General features: G+C 42.2%; 1 protein-coding gene across 1 annotated transcript in view; it reads right to left on the bottom strand.

Moving 5' to 3' along the window:
- LOC147707028 (adhesion G protein-coupled receptor F5-like) overlaps positions 1-22,165 on the bottom strand; it is a 1,085,534-nt gene that overhangs the window by 554,735 nt on the left and 508,634 nt on the right. Inside the window, exon 6 of the mRNA XM_086926248.1 lies at positions 16,867-16,970. Within this exon, the coding sequence (XP_086782374.1) occupies positions 16,867-16,970 (104 nt within the window). The remainder of the gene's footprint in view (positions 1-16,866; positions 16,971-22,165) is intronic.

The raw sequence follows: 22,165 nt of genomic DNA on the forward strand, positions 1-22,165 counted from the left end.
CATGAATAAGAATTGCCAATACATATGTACAGTAGTTGAGACATTTTCAGGTTACTTACTTGCTTCCCCTTATAAACGTGCTACCCAAATGAACACAATTAAAACTCTGGATTTACTTTCATTGTACTACGGCAATCCATTACAAATTCAATCTGACAACGGTTCACATTTTAAAGGTAGATTGATGCAGGAATATTATGCTCAACATAATATTGAATTGATTTTTCATTTACCCTATTACCCACAAGCTGCAGGTTTGGTTGAGCGAATGAATGGCCTTTTAAAAGATCAATTACGAAAACTGTCTGATGGTTCTCTGCGTAACAGGAGAGACCATTTGAATGATGCACTGTTGATTTTAAAAATTCGCACCCTTTCTAATTCTGATACCCCTTTGATGAAAATGTTGTCCCCTTCTGTAAATGTTCAACCTCATACAGCTGAAGGTACTGTTATTTATTGGGAAATCACTCCTGGTGCTTTGACTCCACACAGAGCGACTCCTGGAGCTGCCGGATTGGATTTACATGCTTTGAAACCAGTTTTACTGAAATGTAATGACATTACTCTTATTGAGACTGGACTGGGCATTCAGATACCAACTGGATATTTTGGCTTAATTGCCCCTCGCTCTGGTTTAGCATTGAAAGGCATCCAAGTGCTTGGTGATGTTGTCGATAGTGATTACCAAGGAGAAATTAAAGTCATCCTCTTAAATAGTGGTGACTCAGATTTACCCGTCCGATCTACAGATCGCATTGCTCAATTGGTCATTATGCCTGTTTTCGGTGGTGCATTAAAGAAAGGGACTGCCCCAACTTTGCTAACTGTATGTGGAGAAGGAGGTTTTGGCTCAACTGATAAAAACTCAGGAGCCAGAGTATGGGTTCCGTCACCTAATCAACCCCCTGAATACGCTGCAATTATTGCAACAGGTAAAGACAACACCATTCTAGTGATGAGACCTGGGCAAGAAAAATGGGACACAGTCCCAGCTGATGAATGTTATCTTCGAGAATGAGTAATGCCTGTTTCTGATTTCTTTTTCTGTAGATCATTGTATGGACTGCTGCTGCCGGATGTGTCGTCACTGGACTCCTATCGGCATGGAATACCAGAGGCCTGGTCGGACCTCCAAATTTCCAAACTGAGTTGATCATCCGAGGACGCAGCACCATGTCAGCACTGGATACTAACGTGAACATCTGACATTCCCTGGCACATCGACTAATAAACTCTTCTGCTTTCTGCATGTCACCAATGAGGTCTGTTTCTGACCTCCTGTCAACCTGCTTTGTATCAGTTCCTACTCCAACAGCTGTCCTATTACACTTTTTTAACATCACGGAGACTAATCCTGATTTCATCTCCAGCAACTTCGATACATATGATGATTGTGCTTCGTGCCAAGTACTAACTGAACTGGATTCCCCGCTAACTTTTGCTATTGCCACTTACGACATTTCCTAAGTGGCATTTCTGAAGGAGACACCTGTTACAACTTTACTTTGTGACCCCAAATTCATTGGAAAATGTGTGCAAATCAAATTTGAGAACACTTCTACTCTTTCTCAACATGTGAAGCGATTATGTCTCAGTCGTACCCCCGATATGTGCTTTTCAGTCCGCAATTCTATGAAATATAAACGTGTTGTTTTATCTCCCAGTCATTATTATAATGTGTTACTGCCCCCGGGATGACTCTTTTCATGTGGTAACATATCTAGGTCTTATATTCCTGCAAATATTTCTGATGGCCCATGTGTTTTGTCTCTATTAAGTGTACCCATATTTTCTTCAACTCCTCTCATGCATTCTCGGACTGTATGTGTAGCACCCCCATTGACTGAGACTTGTGATTCGAATCTTCATCTCCTGTCCGAAACGGAATATATTAGCTTAGATGCCTCCTTTGTAGGTATCCCTGGACTGTCAATCTACAACTCCTGAGCTATTAGCAAATTAGCCTGTTTAATGGATAAATCGCTTAACCACACTTCAACTGTTTTATCTGAATTCCTATTAGATGCGCAGGGTGAGCGTTGTGCCATTCTGCAAAATAGAGCTGCTATTGACTATTTGCTTTTAAAGCATGATCATGGTTGCTCTGATTTCGAAGGGCTTTGTTGCTTTAATCTTTCTGAACATTCTAAGTCCGTCCAACATCATATCAAAGAATTACATGATTTGTCCCGGGTGAAATTTAGATCAAAGGTGGTTTGATTGGCTCTTTGGGTGGTTACCAAATTTGCACTTACTTCGTCCAATTTTGGGTGGTATATTTCTAGTCATCTGTTTCCTTATTGTTATTTGTTGTTTTATTCAATGCATCCCATCTCTTTTGATTATGTTTCGTCCACATTTTATGTCAGGATCTGTTAGTTATGCTTCCAACTATTCTACTATTGATTTTCGCCCAACCTGATTCTCTTATACTTTCGATGGTGTTGTACAATGGTCATGGGTGGAATGTAATGACAGAGGTATTGCTACTGATTGGCTCGGTTATGACCGTTGCCCACCACCATCTCAGTATATGTTGCTGTCACTCGAACACGTATGATGTTCTTCCTGTTTCCAACTTTTATCTCACCTATTGGCAGGGCTGGCCTATTGGCTTTGACATAACTTTATGTCTTCTTATACACAATTTTTGCTCTTTTTGGGGCCTAAAGGCCTATGCTAGAGTGATGCCAATTTCTTTTCTGACACCATCTTGCTGAGCCTCTTTAGGTGAAAGGCAATGTTTTAGTTTCTATGTGTTGTTCGCTAGCAGTGAACCAGTGAGGACCGGTTCTTATCGGTGGAATGTGCTCTCTCTGCGCCATAGACAAAACAAACGCTTGGCAAGCTGCTGTTGTATGCCTGGTACGAGGTGGTACAGGAATCCTATGAGAACAGTAGGCGGGATCTTCTAGAAGTTTCGAGAGAGGGCTACATTCTATATTAGTGAAAGCGGGGCCAAGTGAGGGTGAGATGCTGGTCTGGCGGTTTTGGCGGTCTGGTGAAACATCACGGTGCAGACGTGCAGTCTTGTTTGTGGAACAGAGAGTCCTGACCCAACCAGAGAGGGACAGAGAATCGGACTCTTCTTCAGATTGCAGATGCCTAACAATATGGTGAGGTCTTTCATGTATGTCTAACTTTATCTAACTATACCTTTATTTTCAGGTTCTTTGTATATGTATGTGTTGATGATTGCCTGTGATATTTAGTTATTTCTTCTTTCTTGTCATTTTGTTATCAATTAATAAAGACCCCTGAAATATATAATTTGTCGTTAATCTTTGTGGAGGAAGGTCGGGCCCCTTTTTCACCATGTACTTACATAGGGATAGGCTATTTCCCCTCTAATTGGTAATTATAGACATGGAAGGGAAATCGGCTCCTAAGCAGGAATATCCAAATTGCTGGTAGACCAGCCCAACATAGTGTAAGAGGTATGTACTCATTTTCACCGGAAGGTGTTGCACGTGCAGGTGCGCGTTGATCGTCGGAGGACGTTGCTGATTCATACTTAGGTGCGTTGCTCCCATAGGTGCCCCTTTGATCGTGGGGAGATGTTGCTGATTCATACTTAGGTGCATTGCTCGCGCAGGTGCGAATTGATCCACGGGAGACGTTGCTGATTCGTACTCAGGTGCGTTGCTCGTGTAGATACATGTTGATTGTCATAAAACGTTGCTGATTTGTCGGAAGACATTGCTATACATACCCTCTGAGCTATGATCTGTAGTATCTTTTGTTGTTAGTATTATTTCTTTCTCAGACCGGTATTCTAAAGTGTGGTGTTTTTAGGCATTCTGGGAAGGGACTGTGATGAGTAATGACTCATAGACACCCGTATAAGAGATAAATAACAGTCATTACAGGGGGTGAGGCTTTGCCAACTGGTACTCCTGGTATATTCTCTTTAGCATAGTATTGAATGCAGATAGGAGTAAGAAAACATTAGCAACAATTACCATGGTTGAATTGTTCCTGTTGATTGCCATTCTAATGATGCTGATTACAGTAACATGTCTCATTGTTCTAATAATTACAGCTCATGCACTCTTTGCAAGAGTATGATCATTTCAATAAAGTTTGAAAATGCATTGTTGTATCTTTCTTGAATTTACCATGGGCATAGAAGAGTGACCAAATGAGAGGGTTACATCTGTTTCATGTCTAAAGTAGTCAATAACATCTGTTACCCAGGTCAGTATAGGGGTTGGATTTGGTACTGTGAGCTAGCCAAAACCAACCAACACATACTGATGCTATATTTGGACCCAGCCCCTATATTGGAAAGTTTGTGTTGGCCTAATATAAAGTCCTTCAGAATTTGTAAGAACTGTATTACAGTGGGAAGGGAGAAAGGTGGCATATAGGAGACCAACTCTCTGGTGTCGCTCAGGGAGCCCAAGTAATTCTGATAGAGGCTTAGTCCGATGACAGTGTTATGCTGGTAGCAGACCCGAAAGCACCAGCATAAGGTTTTCTCAGAGCTGAATTGCTTGGTAATCCTACCCAAAGTCAGTGGTAAATGCCACCTTAGGCTAATTGTGGAATTGAGGCAGTTAGCCAATAAGTACCATAGGGAAAAGCTGAAAAGAACTTTGAAGAGAGAGTCCGAAATGTAAACATGTGGGGGGTCAGTGCATTTTGCCTGGAAAATTAAATAATGCAAGAATGTTGGTCACCCAGGAAAGTAGTTCTTCTATCAGGATCACTGCTTGGCACCTTCAGGGTGCATTTCCTCTCTGGCTGTGTATTGCACCCAACTCTGGGTCACCTTAGAAGGCTTTGGAGTGACAGGTGGCTCTCTGCTCCAGGCACAGTGTTACACCCCCCTGACAGCAGCTTCTTCAGGGAGCTCTAACACGCTGTAATACAGATTTCCCAGTGAGGAAAGGGGTGGGGGCTGCTCCCAGAATGCAAGTTGCCTTGGATGGACTGTGCTAACTGTGCCCGACCTCCTTGAGCTGCCGGACAGGGTAGCCCAAGTGAAATGCTAAGGGGTTGCAGCAATGTCAGCTTTATACATGGACCAGGGAATTGCCCACTCTGTCATGAGAGGTGGAGCATGAGCGTGTGTGATAGGACCTGAAAGATGGTGAACGTTTTGTCAGGCTTTCCGAATTCCAGATCCTCAGGGCTGTGTGATGCTCAATGGGGGCCCACCTCTGAATCGACCCAAGTCTGGTTTGCAAACATGCACAGACTATTGGGAGCAATTGAGCGGAGGAAAGGAAAGGGATGGAACTGCGGGGAGGGAGACCTGTAAGGGCGACAAGAACATACAATCAAAACCCTGACTCTTAAGGTTCTTTTGCTGTTATACCCCTATTACTCTCTCTTTCCTCTATACCAGCCGCTCCTACCTGTAAAGAAAAATAACTGCTCCTTAATCCTAGTAGAAGAGGGATGAGAGCGTCAACACGATCCAGACTAGCACACTCTCTTTCTCTTCAAACTCAACAGTAATTATAAAGAAAAATGTGTAGCGATTTTCTTGTAATCAGCAAGTCAACAAAGCGTCACATTAATACAATCCTGTATTAAAGAAGGAATAGAAATGGCATCACATCCAATCATGCAAACGTTCCACTTAGTCTGGCAATGTTGTGGTGCTTAATGGCTTCTTAAGCACTATCAGTTTTCGATAAGCATAAGTCTCGTTGCCTTTAAGCAAAGTAAATGCACTTAAATTCAGAATGTCGCGGGTGCCACTACCTCCCTGCACGAAACCCGCAAGGAGTTTCAGCAACAGGGAGATTACACTGCCCAAGCGCCGCTACGGGCGCAATTTCTCCTCTGCACGAGAACACGGAAAATGCGTCGCATCCAACAGAGGAGCACCGTTAAAGTCTCCACGATACCTGTGATCCGTGAGAGGTGGCTGCAAGGATCGTACTCCTTTGTTTCTTACCGCCGTACAAGAAACGCCCAGGACGGCAATGTTGCTCACTCGCAACGGGGAATTATTGGCAGCGTTCTTCTTCCTTCTGCCGGCTTTATCCGACTTCCGGCGCAACTTGTGATCCACGCGTTACGCGCCACAACCAGGAATCATGGGAAATATAGTTTTTTCCTATTGTGCTCCCTTCCTATTCTCACGCAGCTAGTGTGACAAACCTCAGTGATTCCCAACACTTTTTGAGGGAAGGGCGAAGCCAGAGGAAGCTCTGGTGGAGGTCCACAGTGTTCCAGACATGCTTACGGTTTTCCAAACAGGTTATAGTGGCAAACAACTAATCAAACGATCGGGAGGTGACCTCAAAATATACTGCATGGCAAGGTGGACTTCCCACCCACCCTGCACTACCACATGCAGGGCAAGTGCATGATCTATTAGAGGGCTACAGGATGACAATGATGGCCCGAGGAAGCACCAGCAAAGTAACCTGGAGGCGAGAAGTTAGTGGGTCGCTCTTTGCAGCAGCCTACTAAATGCTGATCTCAGTTTGCATGACCACTCTGGCCTTTGTCCCCTGCGGTGTGTTTGATCCTGGGCACTGTATTTGCCAGGTCACCCTATGCCATTGGATGCTGAGCTGGCCGACCAGATACCAGTCACTGATTGACCAATTAGGTGACCAATGGGTGGCTGATCCCCCAGATAAAGGAGGGCTAACTGGTGCAGCTAAGTCTGACTTTTGCCTCCCATTGGATTTCTGTAAACCAATTAAAATAGTTCGCCCTAATACTTCAAGCATATATATTGAAAGCACTTATTTGTATCTTAAAAAGTGAATCTTTTAGCACATTTTCTGGCAGCCTGTTGTATACCATGTGTTATACATTTTCATAGTAGTTACATATTCACAGTGCTTTTTGTCACAGGCTGGAACCTCTTAGGACTACAAATGCATGTCACTATTCCCCAGTGCACTAAACAGATGTACTGACAATTAGCTATACACAGATACATTTACAATGATTGCATTAACTAGCTGACCTTTCCTGCATCAAAGGGGCATTTCCCACAGATTAATTTGAATTTATTTTTCATTTAAGGTGTATGCATTACATTTTGTATGGAGATACTTGAAAGACATTTACAATAGATATTGTATAATTTATTCTTTTCAACCATGTCGCTGACCCACCACCAGACTCATTGACCCCACCCCATTGCACTCAGGATCACAGGCCCCACATGTATGTGATGCAGTCCTGACAGTAGGCTGTGTGAGAAAAATGAATAGTGTTGAAGGTCTCTTATGGTTCAGATTAAGAATTTAAGTTCTAGAAGAGAAGTGGTGTGCAATTATGATGGCTGCCTGAGAGCTTGGGTGCTCTGAGGTTGGATGAGGAGCTAGAGAGCTACTAGATGAGGTCTGAGGAATGGCAGCATGGATCGAGCATCTCACAGGCTAAGGGTATCCTAAGGCACAAAAGAGGGACAGTGTGATTGCAAATGGGCTTCAAGGTTATGCAACGGATGTGAGCACAATGGTGTAATAAATCTTGGGACCAGTTAATGTGTTTGCAGAAAGTTGAAGGGCATAGCCATTCTGCAGTAAGGGTTTGTAGGCCAGTACAGGTGGATCAAAGTGAGAAACTGATGGCCGGTAGAGGGGCTTTGAAAGTGCATGGGGTCTATGAGAGTCCACTTGTCGTGTTCTATCTAGGACCCCGATCAATATTGTGACCTTATGCCCCTATACGGCTATAATCAATCCATACCCCTATAATGGCATAAACGATCAGAGCCATATTTCAGAAACTCGTCTCTGCAGCTCATTACAGTATATGACACAGCAGAAGCCTCTGTCTTAGATTCCTAGATTACACACCGAGTTCTTTCAACAGATAAAACCCCCAGCAACCTGAGAAAGCCCCGCTTGCTATGTTTTGATTAGTAATAGAACTCTAATGAGCACTGTAAGAACGACCGGTTCTTAGTGACATCTTTATTGACGTCTTATGTCCAAAAACGTACGTCAAACAAGGCACCTTCCAGGTATAAATAATACCAACGTTGTCTTAATCAAACACAGCGGTGGTGGTGGTAAATACAGGAGCAGAACAGCTGTCCCTTGCAGAGCCCAGCAGATGCGAGAAGCCCAAGGACGCTCTCCTCCTTCTCCTTGACGCGCTGAGAAAGACACTGTCTTTTCTCCTGCCGCGAAAATCCAGCTCCGGCGTTTTCAGCCTACTCTTGCGGGTAACTGGGATATCGAGTCCTGAGAGGAGATACAAGACCTCCAACATTCTATTCCAGAGGTACAGTGTTGACTAAATCCTTAGAGAGAATTCTTGAAGCAAACCCTTGGCAAAACCAACTTAACTTAAACTGCTACTTACTTACTCCCTTCCATGTATTAGGCTTAGGTCAGGTACACTGGGGTAGGCGTAGTTAGAAGCACCAGTTGAGGACGTTAGCTAAATGTATATATAAATGTATATATTTTATTCATTTTAACCATTGTATGGCTAAGAAACCATATCAATGCTTTTACGGTATTATTTTGCAATCCTCCTTTTACTGTACGTACTTTTTATAATAACAAGTCTTGCAATTGTGGCAATTCATTTCTCTTGCATGAGAAGAAAGCCTGTTCAATAAATAATACCTTTTATTGAAAAGGCCGTCTCTCTATTCTCTGCATCCTGGTGAAAGTAATCTGCACAACTGACTGAGTGAAATAGCTGTCTATTGTTTCACACGACTCTAGAGATTGACTCTTATTCTAAGGAGCAAAGTTGTCATGTTTATGCGGTTGTTGGAAAACTGAATCCCTTCTTGTCTGAGCCAGGGGAGCTGATCACTTCCTATTCAGTCAAGAAAGTTTCCAGTGACCTCTGAGCTAGTTGGTACAAACCCAATTAAGTCTAACATAGTGAGTAGAGACCTGGAAGACCGCACTTCTACGTCTACACTGCTGTTTATGTTATTCCAATGCGCAGGGCCTATAGGGAAAATAGGAACTACACTACACACTGAGGGTCTAAAAAATGAGCTGGTGTCCCAAATCCTCATAGATTTAAATGAGGAGCATTAAGCGCCAATAGAGCCTGATGACTTTTTATTGGTAGGGGGAGCTCTGAAGCAAGACTGAAGCTCTGAGTGCAGATGGAGGAAGTCTGGGGGCTAGCGCTGGGGACTGGTTCTCACAGATGGGTCCAAACAGAATATGAGGGCTACCAGAGGATGAATAATGTTGACTGTGAGTTGACAATTGACATAGTTGAAAGGATGTTTGGGCAATGGGGTCTTAAAACGTGTTATGATGAACTTTTCAGACAGCATAAGGGGGCTGTATGGTTTGTCTGAGGCAATGGTCTGGTACAGGGGTGCTTAACCTGTGGTCCAAGAGCCCCTGGGGGTACACAAGGCCAACTCAGGGGGTCTGCGACTTTTAACAAATTAAAAAATATAAAACTTGATAAAGTATGTAAAAAAATAGAGAAAAAAATGAGGCTGAGGAGTATAAAAGGCACTTTAGAGTTTGTACAGGGCAGCCTAGCATGTCACTGGGATCAGGACAATCTCACTTCAACCAGGGTAGCAATTCCCCTTCCGTCAACCCTGATGGAGCTTCACACTTCTGCTAGTTTTGTATTTGAAGAAAAAACTTAAGGGAATATTGTTAAAATGGAGTAGCATTACAGCTCCCTACTAACTCCGGATTTAAACACCTATAAAAATGCACTAAGACTATCCTACGGTAATATTTTCTCCTCATGATTTCCAAACATTTTCAGAAGCAAAACTCTCACATTTTTTTCAGTGATGAGCTGCATAAATACCGCTTTACCCACGCTGTCTAACAGTATCACTAAAACCTGCACAAGGGAAGAAAGAGCGGTGTTTGGGTCACTGCTTGTTTTTCACCCCACAACACAGATTGTATCCATTCGGGGTGATATAGTGATATTTTCCCACAGCAGTACACACTTTGAAGTGCAGTAGTGCCCACTTATTGGTATTGCAAACCTTAAGGTCATGGGTGTAAACCCCAACAAGATGTTTCAGCATTTCATATGTTTGAAGCAAATAAAATGAGTACCATATAGCTAATAGTAAGACACGTTATTGACTCAAGTGTAATGAATTCAGTTTGTGCTGTGCCCTACCAAAACCTCCTTTATGATTCTCTATGCCGCTGGAGACTTGCCATTCTAATACACCAGGAAAGTATCACTAATTAAGTATTTTAAATCCAAAAGACAGATTCTGAAAATTAATATTTTTATGTGTGATTCTATTTTTAAATACCGTTCTTTGGTTTAGTTTAGAACCTAAACCCTGGAGCTTAGCTATCCTTCCTGCAGCAAGTGCACTGACACCGGGGTGGATGTTTGTGAGAGATTTACTACAGCCCAATAATGTCCGCCTTTAATACCCCATCACGGCGGGTGGCATTATTCTTGCTTGCATGAGGGTCCATGGTTGGGACCCCTGCTACACCTGTACCTTGCAGCCTGTATACACCTAGGCAGAAGGTAATAGCAGTTAGACATTCTAACAAATTGTTTTAGAGCAGAGGAGATTGATTGATTGTTTGAAACATCACCAGATCTTGAAAATGGCTTGGATTTCCAGACAATAGTATAGCCTGAATGACATGAGGTAAGCAAGTCCTGCCTATCAATGATTAAATGGTCATACTCACTTTTATGTAAATGCATGACAAAATTGCTAGGCACTTTATGCTTAATAATGTGCAGGCCTCTCTTTTTTTGCAGAGTTTTAAGTATTTCATGGTGGATCCGCATGGCAGTTTATTCTAAATTGTTGTTTTTTATTCTTCACGTTTGTCTGTACAGTAGAGTGATTCTTGAGCTCATGTCAGCTCTCTGGTTCAGAAAAGTCTAATATTCTTTGAATCAGAAGCACCAATCATAAACATGCAGGTTTGGGAGGTAAACTGTTCTGCCTTGAGCTTGTTTTTTTTAGGAATGTGAGCTCATCTGTTGGTGCACAATTAACTTATCTTGCAGTTTTTTGGACCATGATGATGGAATTAAAATGTTGTAGCAAAGAGAAGGACAAATAGGACTGACATTAATTACACATGCCTCTGGCTGCGTTAATCAGCCAGTCCACTATGGCAGATAAGCATAAAAACAATTTCTGAATAATAGCAAACAATGCAAAATAAAGAATGTCTGACACTGAAGATATTGTTAAATGAAGGGAGGCATGCAAGAGGATGTAGTGGAGCTGAAGGAAACTTGAGAGTCATGCTAATAATGGCACAATCAGTCTGTACCAACAACATATGTCCATACAGAATACAAAGCAATCCCTTTATATAAAGCTGTTCATTTTTCCTGTTAATTACGACTCTAAAAGAGTACCACAGTTGTGAATACCAGATTCAAAATCTGGTTATTTACTGCTATGATGTAACAATATGGTGGAAAAACAGTGGTCTCCTAATGCTGCTACGTCTTTAAGAAATGCTAGACTGCTCTGACAGGGATGTCTGCTCTGATGCAGAAGAGAGAGCTCAGCTTTGGTTGAGAGTAGAGGGGGACGAAAGGCACACAAGGTGGCCTAGTACCATTTCACATCTGGGATGGAGAGGTTGTATTGTGTATGGCTCTCCCCAGTACCCCACTGATCCTGTGTAGCAGTTAAAAACATGGTCAGATGACATTGAAGTCAAACATAATAAAATTACAGCGAATAATGGAGATGGTTTTCACCTCGGGTTGTGAGTGACATCATACACGGCTTGAGATTTGCACTCGTCATCTTTTTTATATGTTTTCAAACAAAAAGGGGGTAAACCAATATCCTGGGTAGGACAATTGTTATCAATGAAAATGGTCCCTATGGAGGAAGTGTAGCCCTTGACTTCCATGGCAATAGTTACAAGAAACCTTCTACTTGTAAGGTGTATTTTGTGATTTGTGTATTTATTTTCATTCTTCACAAGGAATCCTGTTTCAAAACAAGGACTTAGTTGAACAATTTTCATTATCAATCTTATACAAGGCGCAATTACAGTGATGAAATAAATAAGTAGTGTGCAACTGCTATACATGATATATACATGGGACTGATAAGGACATTATGATGTAAGAAACAATACTCAAGAAAAGAGTGTTGAAATCCTCAATCACATTTAAAAAACAGTCTCCTGTAGAAATTGTCAACGTTTCGACCCACAAAACGAAATTATTTAGATATGTGTCATCATCAGGAAGAAATAATGTAGGAGGCACAAATAGATTGTGGCAACATCCTGCAATACAGGATGTGTGTGATAATAAGCATGGGGATAAATCCTCGGGCTCGCTTCAGGTGTAGGCAAGCAACTATGTTAAGTGGCCACCAGTGTTGTTAGACGGTGGGGTTGGTATGTTTCTCCAGGGTGATCTGGAAAGAAGTCACCAAAATTAATCCAGTGGTGTGAGAATCCATTTTTTAATCATCCTCAGCATGCTAGGAATGGTTGATTTAACCTCAAAGATGAAGTCTCATAAATTGTTACAAGTTTGTGAACCCTCTCGATTAGGAGGTGGATTATGAAGAACAGTGTTCAAATCCCAAACAAAATGAGAGTCTGAGGAACCCCCATGAATCGAAATGTTGTTAACGGTGTACGAATCACGCATCCATACATGCGGGCATTGACCCTCAACAGACCGATAATGTGAGTATGAAGCTTGCATTGGCCGTAATGGATCCTATGCCATCATCTATTTGATGTCACTCAGAACCTCTTGGTGGAAAACATCCCTGTTATCCACTGTAACCTATCTATAATTCAATATATGTGTTGTATGACTCTTACTGAGCGGATCTAGTGGCCATATTCAGACTTCCAAGCTGTTTCCCAGTTTTGTTATGTCATCTGGAGAAACATTCTCTTCTGGCATGGTCTCTCAGAGCTTTATGTTTGGCGGCTCCCTAATATTTTTTGTTCACCCACTTCACGCATATGTTTTTTAGCTGTCCCAGTGCTTTTAAACTATGAGCCTGATTACGAGTTTGGCGGATGGGATAATCCATCACAAACATGACTGATATCCCGTTGGCCATATTACAAGTTCCACAGGATAAAAAGGAATTGTGATACTGCAGAAGGGATATCCTTCATGTTTGTGACAGAGAAATCCCGTCAGGTAAACTCTTATTCAGGCCCTATGACTTCAGGTTGCAGTAATTAAAAGCCAATAGAATGGCTTCTTTGCACCAATAAGGACTAATATTTCCTGTGTTGTTCAATAGTAATTTAAAAAAAGCTTCTTCAGCTGTTTTAAGTGCACATGCATGCTAAGAAGCACTCGAGGGTTTCTCTTAATCAGCTAGAATGGTTTAATTTGTTTTTATTGTAATTGTTGGCCATTTCTAAAATCTGGTCACTCAACAACCCCAGACCTCATTTGTGGGTCTCACCTAGAAACATCTTTAGCTTTTGTTGCCAGACCTAATGTTTCCAATTTACATAGCACGTCCTTCGGTCCAGGTTATTGCCCATCATTGGATGAGTTTGTTGTCTGTCTCACTTCCCTGCTCATGATTCAATAGCTTTCCTCCTCAAACCGGTGGTTAATCAATCAAGGAGTATCTAGGTCTCGCAGTGTTCTGACTGGTTGACATTTAACCTTCAACTGATGACCTTGCCTTGCCTTCAGAGAACTAACTTTTTATTTGATTTTCAGCGTCCCTCTGGGAATGCATGCAATGTATTTCTAGCTCATTTCCGTGTGCTGCTTTTCCTTAATGTTCCCTTTCCACCACACCTCTTACATAATGAATTGCTTCCCCTGCCCCTTTCCAATTCTGGGGCCTCATTAAGATGGCGTTGAATCCGCATCTTCCGGGCCGGCGGATGCCACCGCCGGCCGGAGGATGCGGATTCACCGCCGCGGCCACAGGAAACACCCACCGCCAGATTAGCATGGTCGTGGGATGGTTGTGGCAACAGCGGCGGACGGCAGGTCCGTCCGCCGCTGATCCGCGGGTTGTTGGGCGCTATTTGGTGGCGGTGTCTACAAGACACCGTCAGCCAAATTAGGATGTGTGTTGGAACATGCTTTTCCGCAGTGGCTTTTCCGCTGTGGAAAAGCATGTGGAACTTTGCTCCTGGGGGCCCCTTAAGGGCCCCCAGGGTGAAGGGGGTGAAGGCAGCACCAGCCGCAAGATTAAATATACAGGATGTGACCGCCAGGGTGGCGGTCACATCCTAATTGCACCGGAGGGACCGCCGCTGCCCCTGCGGACGGTCCCTCCACCTCGGGGATGGCGGACGGACGCAGGTCCGTCGGACATCCTAATGAGCCCCCTATTCTTTTTAATAATTTTTTTACAAATGATAGCTCTTTCCTTACATTCCCCATCCCACATTGACTTTTGCTTTACGAAGGCAGCACATTTCAACAAGTACTAATATCCATATTCTCAGGGGTTAGACTTTAATGACAAGAAGGCATGGGAGGTTTTCTCCTAATAATAAACTTCCTTGCGTAGTAGGGCTTGAAATTAAATTTGGAGAACACTACCGGTTCTTGCAATGGCATTCATATCATGTTGGATGGCTTAGATATAAGCAGTGTAACTGGGATTAAGCAATGATGTCCACATAATTATACATTTTTTAACGTTGCATCAAGATCCATATTCTGCTGCATAATTTGTAGGTCCAATAGGCCACCAAATTGAATCAATGTATTGCAGATAATGATTCAGTATGATGAATTCTGGCTTCAACCGGCCCAGGGAAAAATCACACCAAAGTTTAATATACATAATTACAAATGACCTGCACCAGACATTATAAACATATGGTTTCTTGGTGGTAAATTGAATTAACAGCATAGGCAAAAAAACTGCCTAGAAATCATCACGACTAAACACCACTGGGTATGGGCTCCCAAGCAGCAAGGCCAAACCCCACCTTATGTATATAACAAAAAAAGTGCCAATGCTGCTAGTATTAATAAATCTTTCTATTTATCTCACACACGAATAAAACGCTCTGTGAGCAGTACCTGATTTTTATGAATCAATGTTTTTGATTTTTATTTTATTTCAAATTGTCATTTTTTCATTTGTTTTTTGTGAATTTCACATATTTCAAAGAAACTTAAAAAAGCCATAACATAAACGAACATATTCTTAATCACTATTATACCACATCCCCTTCATATCATTCATGCATACTATCATTAAAGATCTTTTCAGACATACTCCATATACACTCACACTCCTAACACTCTAATATCAAAAATATTTATGTACAAATTATATACAGTTTTTAGCAACCATAGAATGTAATTTCAAGAGGAATCAATATAATACAGGTATCATTTGGTATTCTTATGGTTTATATATAACAAAGTCTGTACATAACAAGGTCTACGCGTTTCGAACTCTCTTTAATACGGAGTTCTCATCAGGACCATAAACTGTGAATGGAAAAAGAGAGAGGAGACCCTTATTAGTTGTTTGTTTACTACCCAAAGTGAAGACTGATATATGGCTCAACAGCCGCCTCTCTGCATTTTACCTCTCTAATAGTCAGCCAAGTTGTAATTCCTTTAGAAATAAAATAAAAATCGAAAAGATTGATTCATAAAAATCAGATACTGCTCATAGAGCGTTTTATTCGTGTGTGAGGAAGATAAATAGAAAGATTTATTAATACTAGCAGCATTGGCACTTTTATTGTTATATACATAGAAATCATCACAGCTGTAAACAATAGTACATACTAGTCCATAAAGACTGGAATGGCTCACCAGTGACCCTTGTTTCCCGAGCAGTCTAAATTACAATGTGAGCATTTTAAGACTCTTAAATTCTCTTTCTGTGTTAACCTCCAATCATTTTCTTGCAGTCGTTCTCTCTTTAGAACTTTTCTGAATGCACATCCCTTTCTTTCTATTATTTCTAATCCCGTTCTCCCCCACATTTCTTGTTCCAGCTGTTTGCTCTGATCCTTAGCCTTAGTCATGTCTTCCTCATGCACCCATACATATTTTCACTGAATCCCTCTTTATAAAACTCCCTAGCTTTACCCTCTACACCTCATCTCTTTCTCACATCTAGCTGCTTCCAGGTGTTTTCCCCAAGAAAAAAACATTCCACTAGCTGGTCTTTCACTTTCTCTGCCCTGCTGTTCTATCTGCATATGCCTATCTGATCTCTATAGAAAGTCTCCATTTACGCCCCCTTCTTTTACCCATGAATCTTAATGTGGCACCCTTGACAGTCCCTGGGCTCTTCGTGATCCTATTATCCATCCGAGACAGTTTCTGTTCTTCATGCACATTTGCCCCTCCCATCAGCTTACTGTAAAGAAAGGCCAAATGGTTTTGCCATGCATTCAGATGAATTTGATAAAAAGCAGTGCTGCATTTTTAAGCTTAGACCTATTGCCTTTGCCAATGCATGTTGTCATTTGAATACAAATTTGTCAAACAAAAAGGATTGTCTGTAGAAGATGAAAATGCTTATGCAGATAACATCTTCTTTAAGGCTAGGAGACCACTAGCTGCTAAGAAGTCTAATTTAATTTGTTTCTGCATGCATATACCCTCCATGTTGGTTGCATGGAGGGTATATGCATTTTTATTCTTTTAATTTACCTTGCATATGTTGTGGAGTCTGTGTTTATGTTTCAGCGGTTGTGGGTGGATGAGTGGGTGAATGGAAGAATAAATGGTGGGAGGATGAATGGAAACATGAGTGCAAGTATGAGTGACAGACTGCATGCATGATGACGTATTGAGTGCCTAAACCTATCAATGACGGTAGAGAAACTTCCATTCATTAGCAAGACATATTGGCATTGCCAATGTTTGTTTTCCAAAATGTTCCTATCTACAAAAAGACAATTACACCAACAATATTCTGTTGGATAGACAATAACAGAGGTTTAAATGTAATAATGAAAATAAACAATGAAAACATACTTGCGTCTCAAACTTTGTTTTATAAGAGATGTACTTGTCTGATGTTTTATCATTTAGGTTCGCTGTAAATGTTTCCAAGATTGTAAGTTGGTACTTGATGGGAACTGTAGATTTAAGGAAAGAGATGTGAGAGGAGGGTTAGTCATTTTGTTAAATTAAAATATAAGTTTATCAAAAGTTATTCTCATAAGTTTGCAACACATGTATATGTTAGGGAACTTCAAGATAACATATAAAACATATATAAATCATTTATAACTAAGGCCCTGAACAAGTATTGGAGCAACCTCTTATTCTTGAGCAGGATCTTGCAAAATATTGAAAAAAAGCCAAAGCAATCTGTTGTAATAAGGGTCCCAACAGTTGTAGATTATTAACTTGTTTATTATCAGTATAAACAAACAGTGCCCCCGGCTTGACCGAGCTCACACAGGAGGTCAATGTCTCAACGTTCTAACCCTGCCTTCAGCCTCGGTGCAGGGACCTACCATGTGGTAGGAGAGGGAGGGGGTGGCGGGTGCTACCATTAATTCACATAAATTACAACACACCATCCTCCCTAGGGAGACAAACAACAAATGTAGAAGGGAGTAACTGGGTGTAGGATTGGAGAGGAGGGGGAAGGGTAAGGAATGGGAAGGGGAAAGACTCCAAGATCACAGCAATACCAGGTCTTACACAGAAGACCCCGAAACTTTAACAATGGTAAAAAGATAAGAGGAACAGACTCACTTCATGCTATAGTGTCTGTGCCGGTGGGGAGAGGACCTACGTCTATAACTTTTCCTACTCTGCTCCTCATCTTTCCCCCTGTCTCTCTCTGCAAACCTGCCTTCCTCTACAGTGTACTCCCCTCCTATGACAGGAACTACCTGGTCCTGGCTCCACATCTTCCCATCATCCATGACCACCACATTTCTTTTAACTTCCCTGATCTTTCCCGGGGGAAAGAATTTGCCCTTCGTGGCATGGCTTACTGGCTTCTTGATGTACACATTCTGTCCCTTCCCAAAGTTCCTCTCCTTGGCACCCCACTTCTTGTCGTACCATTCTTTGTATCTACTTTGTTTGTGTTCAATCTTCTTGCTTGTCTCCTCCTGATCAATCTCCACCTCTGTTTTCTTCCCCAACCAGCTGGGAGCTAATTTTGATCCTGCTTTTCTTCTTCTTAAAATCTCAAAAGGTGAATGACCTGTTGTTGCATTCGGCGTGGTATGGTACGCCCATAACATGTCTCTTAGTGCATCGTCAACGTTTACTCCTGATTTGCTGGCCAGTTGAATGCATTCTTTCAGCATGCGATTTGCTCTTTCTACTTTTCCGTTCGCTTTTGGGCAATATAGACGGGTACGAACATGGGCAATAGAGTAGTCCTTTAGGAACTCCCTCATCTCCTCCGAGACCAGTTGAACACCGTTGTCCGTTACCATGGTGGATGGGATGCCCTCTCTTGAAAACACCTCCTTTAAGAAATTGATGAGAGACTTTGTGTTAATGTTATGTACCACTTTATGGGTAATCCAGTTGGAGAAGTAGTCGATTAGCACCAACAAATACCAATCCTGAGGTCCCTTACCTTGAATGGGACCTGCAATGTTGAAACCCAGTTTGTCCCATGGTACTTTAGGAACTTCGACCGGGCACAGGGGTGCATGTTTCGTCACTCTCGACTTGTCCCTTAGACTGCATACGAAGCACTCTTTCACTTTGTCTTCCATGTCCCGATCCATAGCTGGAAACCAATACTCGGAGCGTAGTCTCGCCTTGCTGAGACTGCGGCCCAGATGGCCCTCATGAGCTAGATCAATCACCTGGTTTCTCAAGCCTTCTGGTGGTACCAATCTTCCTGACTTAAGAATGAATTTCTCCTCCACAGACAGATTGTCCCTAACATTCCAATAGGGTTGGATTTCAGTATCAAGATCCTTACATCTGTCTGGCCAACCTGTCACGAAGTACCTCTTTACTCTCTTCAGGACATTATTAAGCATGGGCGAATTTTGCGAATTCGCGGTCCGTGAATTTGCGGATTTGCGAATTCGCAATCCGCAAAATTCACGAATTTGTGCGAATTTGCGGATTTTTGCTTTTTTGCGTGTTCGCGGGTTTTTTTGCGTGTTCGCGGGGATTTTTGCGTCTTCGCGAGCCGCTTGCATAGCGAAGTTACCCATGCAGTCGTTTATGGGAGAGGGAGAGAGAGATAAATAGATAGATAGATAGATAGATAGATAGATAGATAGATAGATAGAAAGACAGAGGGAGAGAGAGAACGAGAGAAAGAAAGAGAGGCCGGATCTCTGAAGGGCCAGATTCCTGAGTTGCCCCTACAGAACATACAGCTTTTTATTTTTAGCAAAATGCATATGAAAATTGTGCTGTAAAGGTCTCTTTTAGTTTAACCCCTCCTGACAACTCAAAATGGGTGTATTTGCCATCCTCTCCCTTCTTCGTGTTTTTTATATCTGTAAGTGCTTCCTGATGAGGTTTAATTCCTTGGACAGGTGCCTCGTTGCCTACTTGTAACTATTCTCTGACCCTGCTTCAAGGGTCAGAGCAGGGTCAGAGAATAGTTGCAAGTAGGCAACGAGGCGCCAGGAAGCAATTAGCAGCAGGTGTCCAAGTTGAAGTTAATTTGTTTGTAACCCTTTTGTAAAAGGTTACAAAGAAAGTAGGTTCAACTTTTGCACCTGCTGCTGTAACCCTTGCTTGGCTGAAAATTCGTCCTCGCTGATTCGCGGATTTTACCGCGATTTCGCGAGATTCGCGGATCGCGAAATCGCTGAAAATCCTCAAATTCGCCCGCGAAACGGATTTTACGCCCACCCTTAGACATTATCTTCCATGTGTGCATCCCATTCGTCCTTTGTCACCGCTGCCAGGTTTACTTGCAGGATATTACTCTCGCTTTTTTTCTCTTCAACTTCCCCCTTGATGGGCTCTCTCGATAGGTAATCCGCCACCTTATTTTGTTGACCTGGAATATACACCATTTTGTATTTGTAGCCTTGCAGTCCTAAAACCCATTTGGCAATGCGAGGGGTCATATTCTCCATGTCTTTGTTGGTGAACATTGAAATCAACGGCTTGTGATCTGTATGCACTTCAAATGGAACACCCCACACGTAAAATTGGAAATGCCTGATAGCCCAGAAGACGGCTAAAGCCTCTTTCTCCACTGTGGAATAGTTGATTTCCGGGCTAGTGAGCGTCCTGGATGCAAACGCGACCACTCTCACTTTATTGTCCACCCTCTGGGCTAATGTCGCTCCAATCCCTTTGTTGCTGGCATCTGTTGAAATGATGGTATCCTTTTCTGGATTGAATTTGCCTATGTATGGTGCCTGGATGATGGCTTCCTTTATGTTGGTAAGAGCTGTGTCTTGCTCCTTTCCCCATTTGAACTTACTATCCTTCCTGATAAGTTCTCTTAAAGGATGCGACATTGTGGCAAAGTCTTTGACGAATTTGGCCATGTATTCTGCCAATCCTAAAAACGACATGACATCCTCTCTGTTAACCGGAGTGGGAGCATTTATCACTGCATTGACCAGATCACACTTTGGCTTTATGCCCTCTTCAGAGATTGTGTGTCCGAGATAGTCCACTGAGCTCACTCCTAGCTTGCACTTGCCCGCTCTCGTGGTGAACCCCACCTCTTTCAATCTCTCCAATACTCCTTTCGTGTTGTCATTGTGCTCTTCTTCATTAGTTCCATAAATTAGGATATTGTCTTGAAAGCACATAGTTTTGCTGCAGTCTTTTAGGATGTGTTGCATCACCCTTTGAAATGTTGCAGCGGCGGTCGCCAAGCCCAACGGCATCCTCTGAAATTCATCATTTCCAAATGGGGTCGTGAAAGCAGTTAAGGACTGCGACTCTGGGTGTAATTGGATCTGGTAATATGCTGAAGGCAAATCCAGTACACTGAAAAACTTCGCACGCTGGATTGTGCTTAGCATTTCACTTATCCTCGGCAGGGGAAATCTTCCACCTGGATGTTGGCATTTAAGTCTCTCAGGTCAACACAGAGCCTTATGTTACTTCCCCCATCCTTGGTCCTGATCACAATAGGAGCCAACCATTCTGAGCTTTCGATCTCCGTGATGATACCTTGGCTGACCAGCTTCTCCAATTCTTTTTTCAAAGACTCCCTCATGCGCAGTAGAATGGATCGGGTTTTGTGAACAATTGGTTCTGCTCCTTATTTTAGGACTATTCTGTGCATGTAGTTCTTGAGCACACCCAGCCTATCGCTAAACACCTCCTTGAATTCTGTAACTACATTTTCTGCAATTTTGGGAGGTTCCACCAGGAGTACTTACTCTCTATTGTTAGGATCTAATTTAATCCCTAACTCTTTTTGAAGCTTCCACCCAAGAAGACTGGAACCCCTTGTGGCTACATATACCTTACCTACAGTATGCCTATCCTTGAAGGAGATCCTCATTCTCGCCATGCCTACTAAGGGGATGCGTTCCCTATTGTAACCTGCCGGGCAAATGTCCACTTTCTCTAGCTTAACCTGGTGTTTTGCAAATTTCTCATCGAAAAAGCTTTTATCAACAAGGGTATAAGGTGAGCATGAGTAAGCATACACTTGAAACCTTTCCCCATCTAGGGTTATTTCACACGTAGGGTAACTGTAATCCTCCTTGACATTTTCATCCTCCACCTAAAAAACGTACGTTTTTTCACACTCATCCTCTCTTTCAACATTTTCTATTGCATTTACTTTCTGACCCAAGGTTTTACAAACTTTTGAGAAATGCCCACTCCTATTACATTTTCTACACACAACATTTCTCGCCGGGCACTTCCAGTTGTTTGCCAAATGATTTGGGCTTCCACATTTAAAACAATGGAAGCTTTCGTTCTTTCCCCTTGGGTTACCTTTGTATTTTTCTCCCACCTTACAAACTGTTTCCCCTACATCAGTAACCTTCCCCTCATTCTTTTCACTGCTAGCTACATCCCTTATTTTCATCTCTTTCATGCATAACGCTGTGTGTTCCAAACCCTTTGCTATACTTAGAGCCTCCTCCAGGTCTGGATTTCTCGTGAGCAATTCTTCTTGAATTTTGGGGTCATTGGTGCACCTCACTATCTGGTCTCTAATCATGGAATCTGTTAAAGCTCCAAACTCGCATGTTGCCGATAAACCCCTCAAAACTGCTACATACAATGTCACTTTTTCTTCTTTCTTTTGCACCCTCTTGTAAAATTTGTGTCTCTCCAACACTACATTCACCTTTACTTTAAAATGCTCTTCTAATTTCCTTAGGGTATATTCATATACATT

This window comes from Lissotriton vulgaris, chromosome 6, assembly GCF_964263255.1.
Source record: "Lissotriton vulgaris chromosome 6, aLisVul1.2, whole genome shotgun sequence".
NCBI classification, from domain to species: Eukaryota; Metazoa; Chordata; class Amphibia; order Caudata; family Salamandridae; genus Lissotriton; species Lissotriton vulgaris.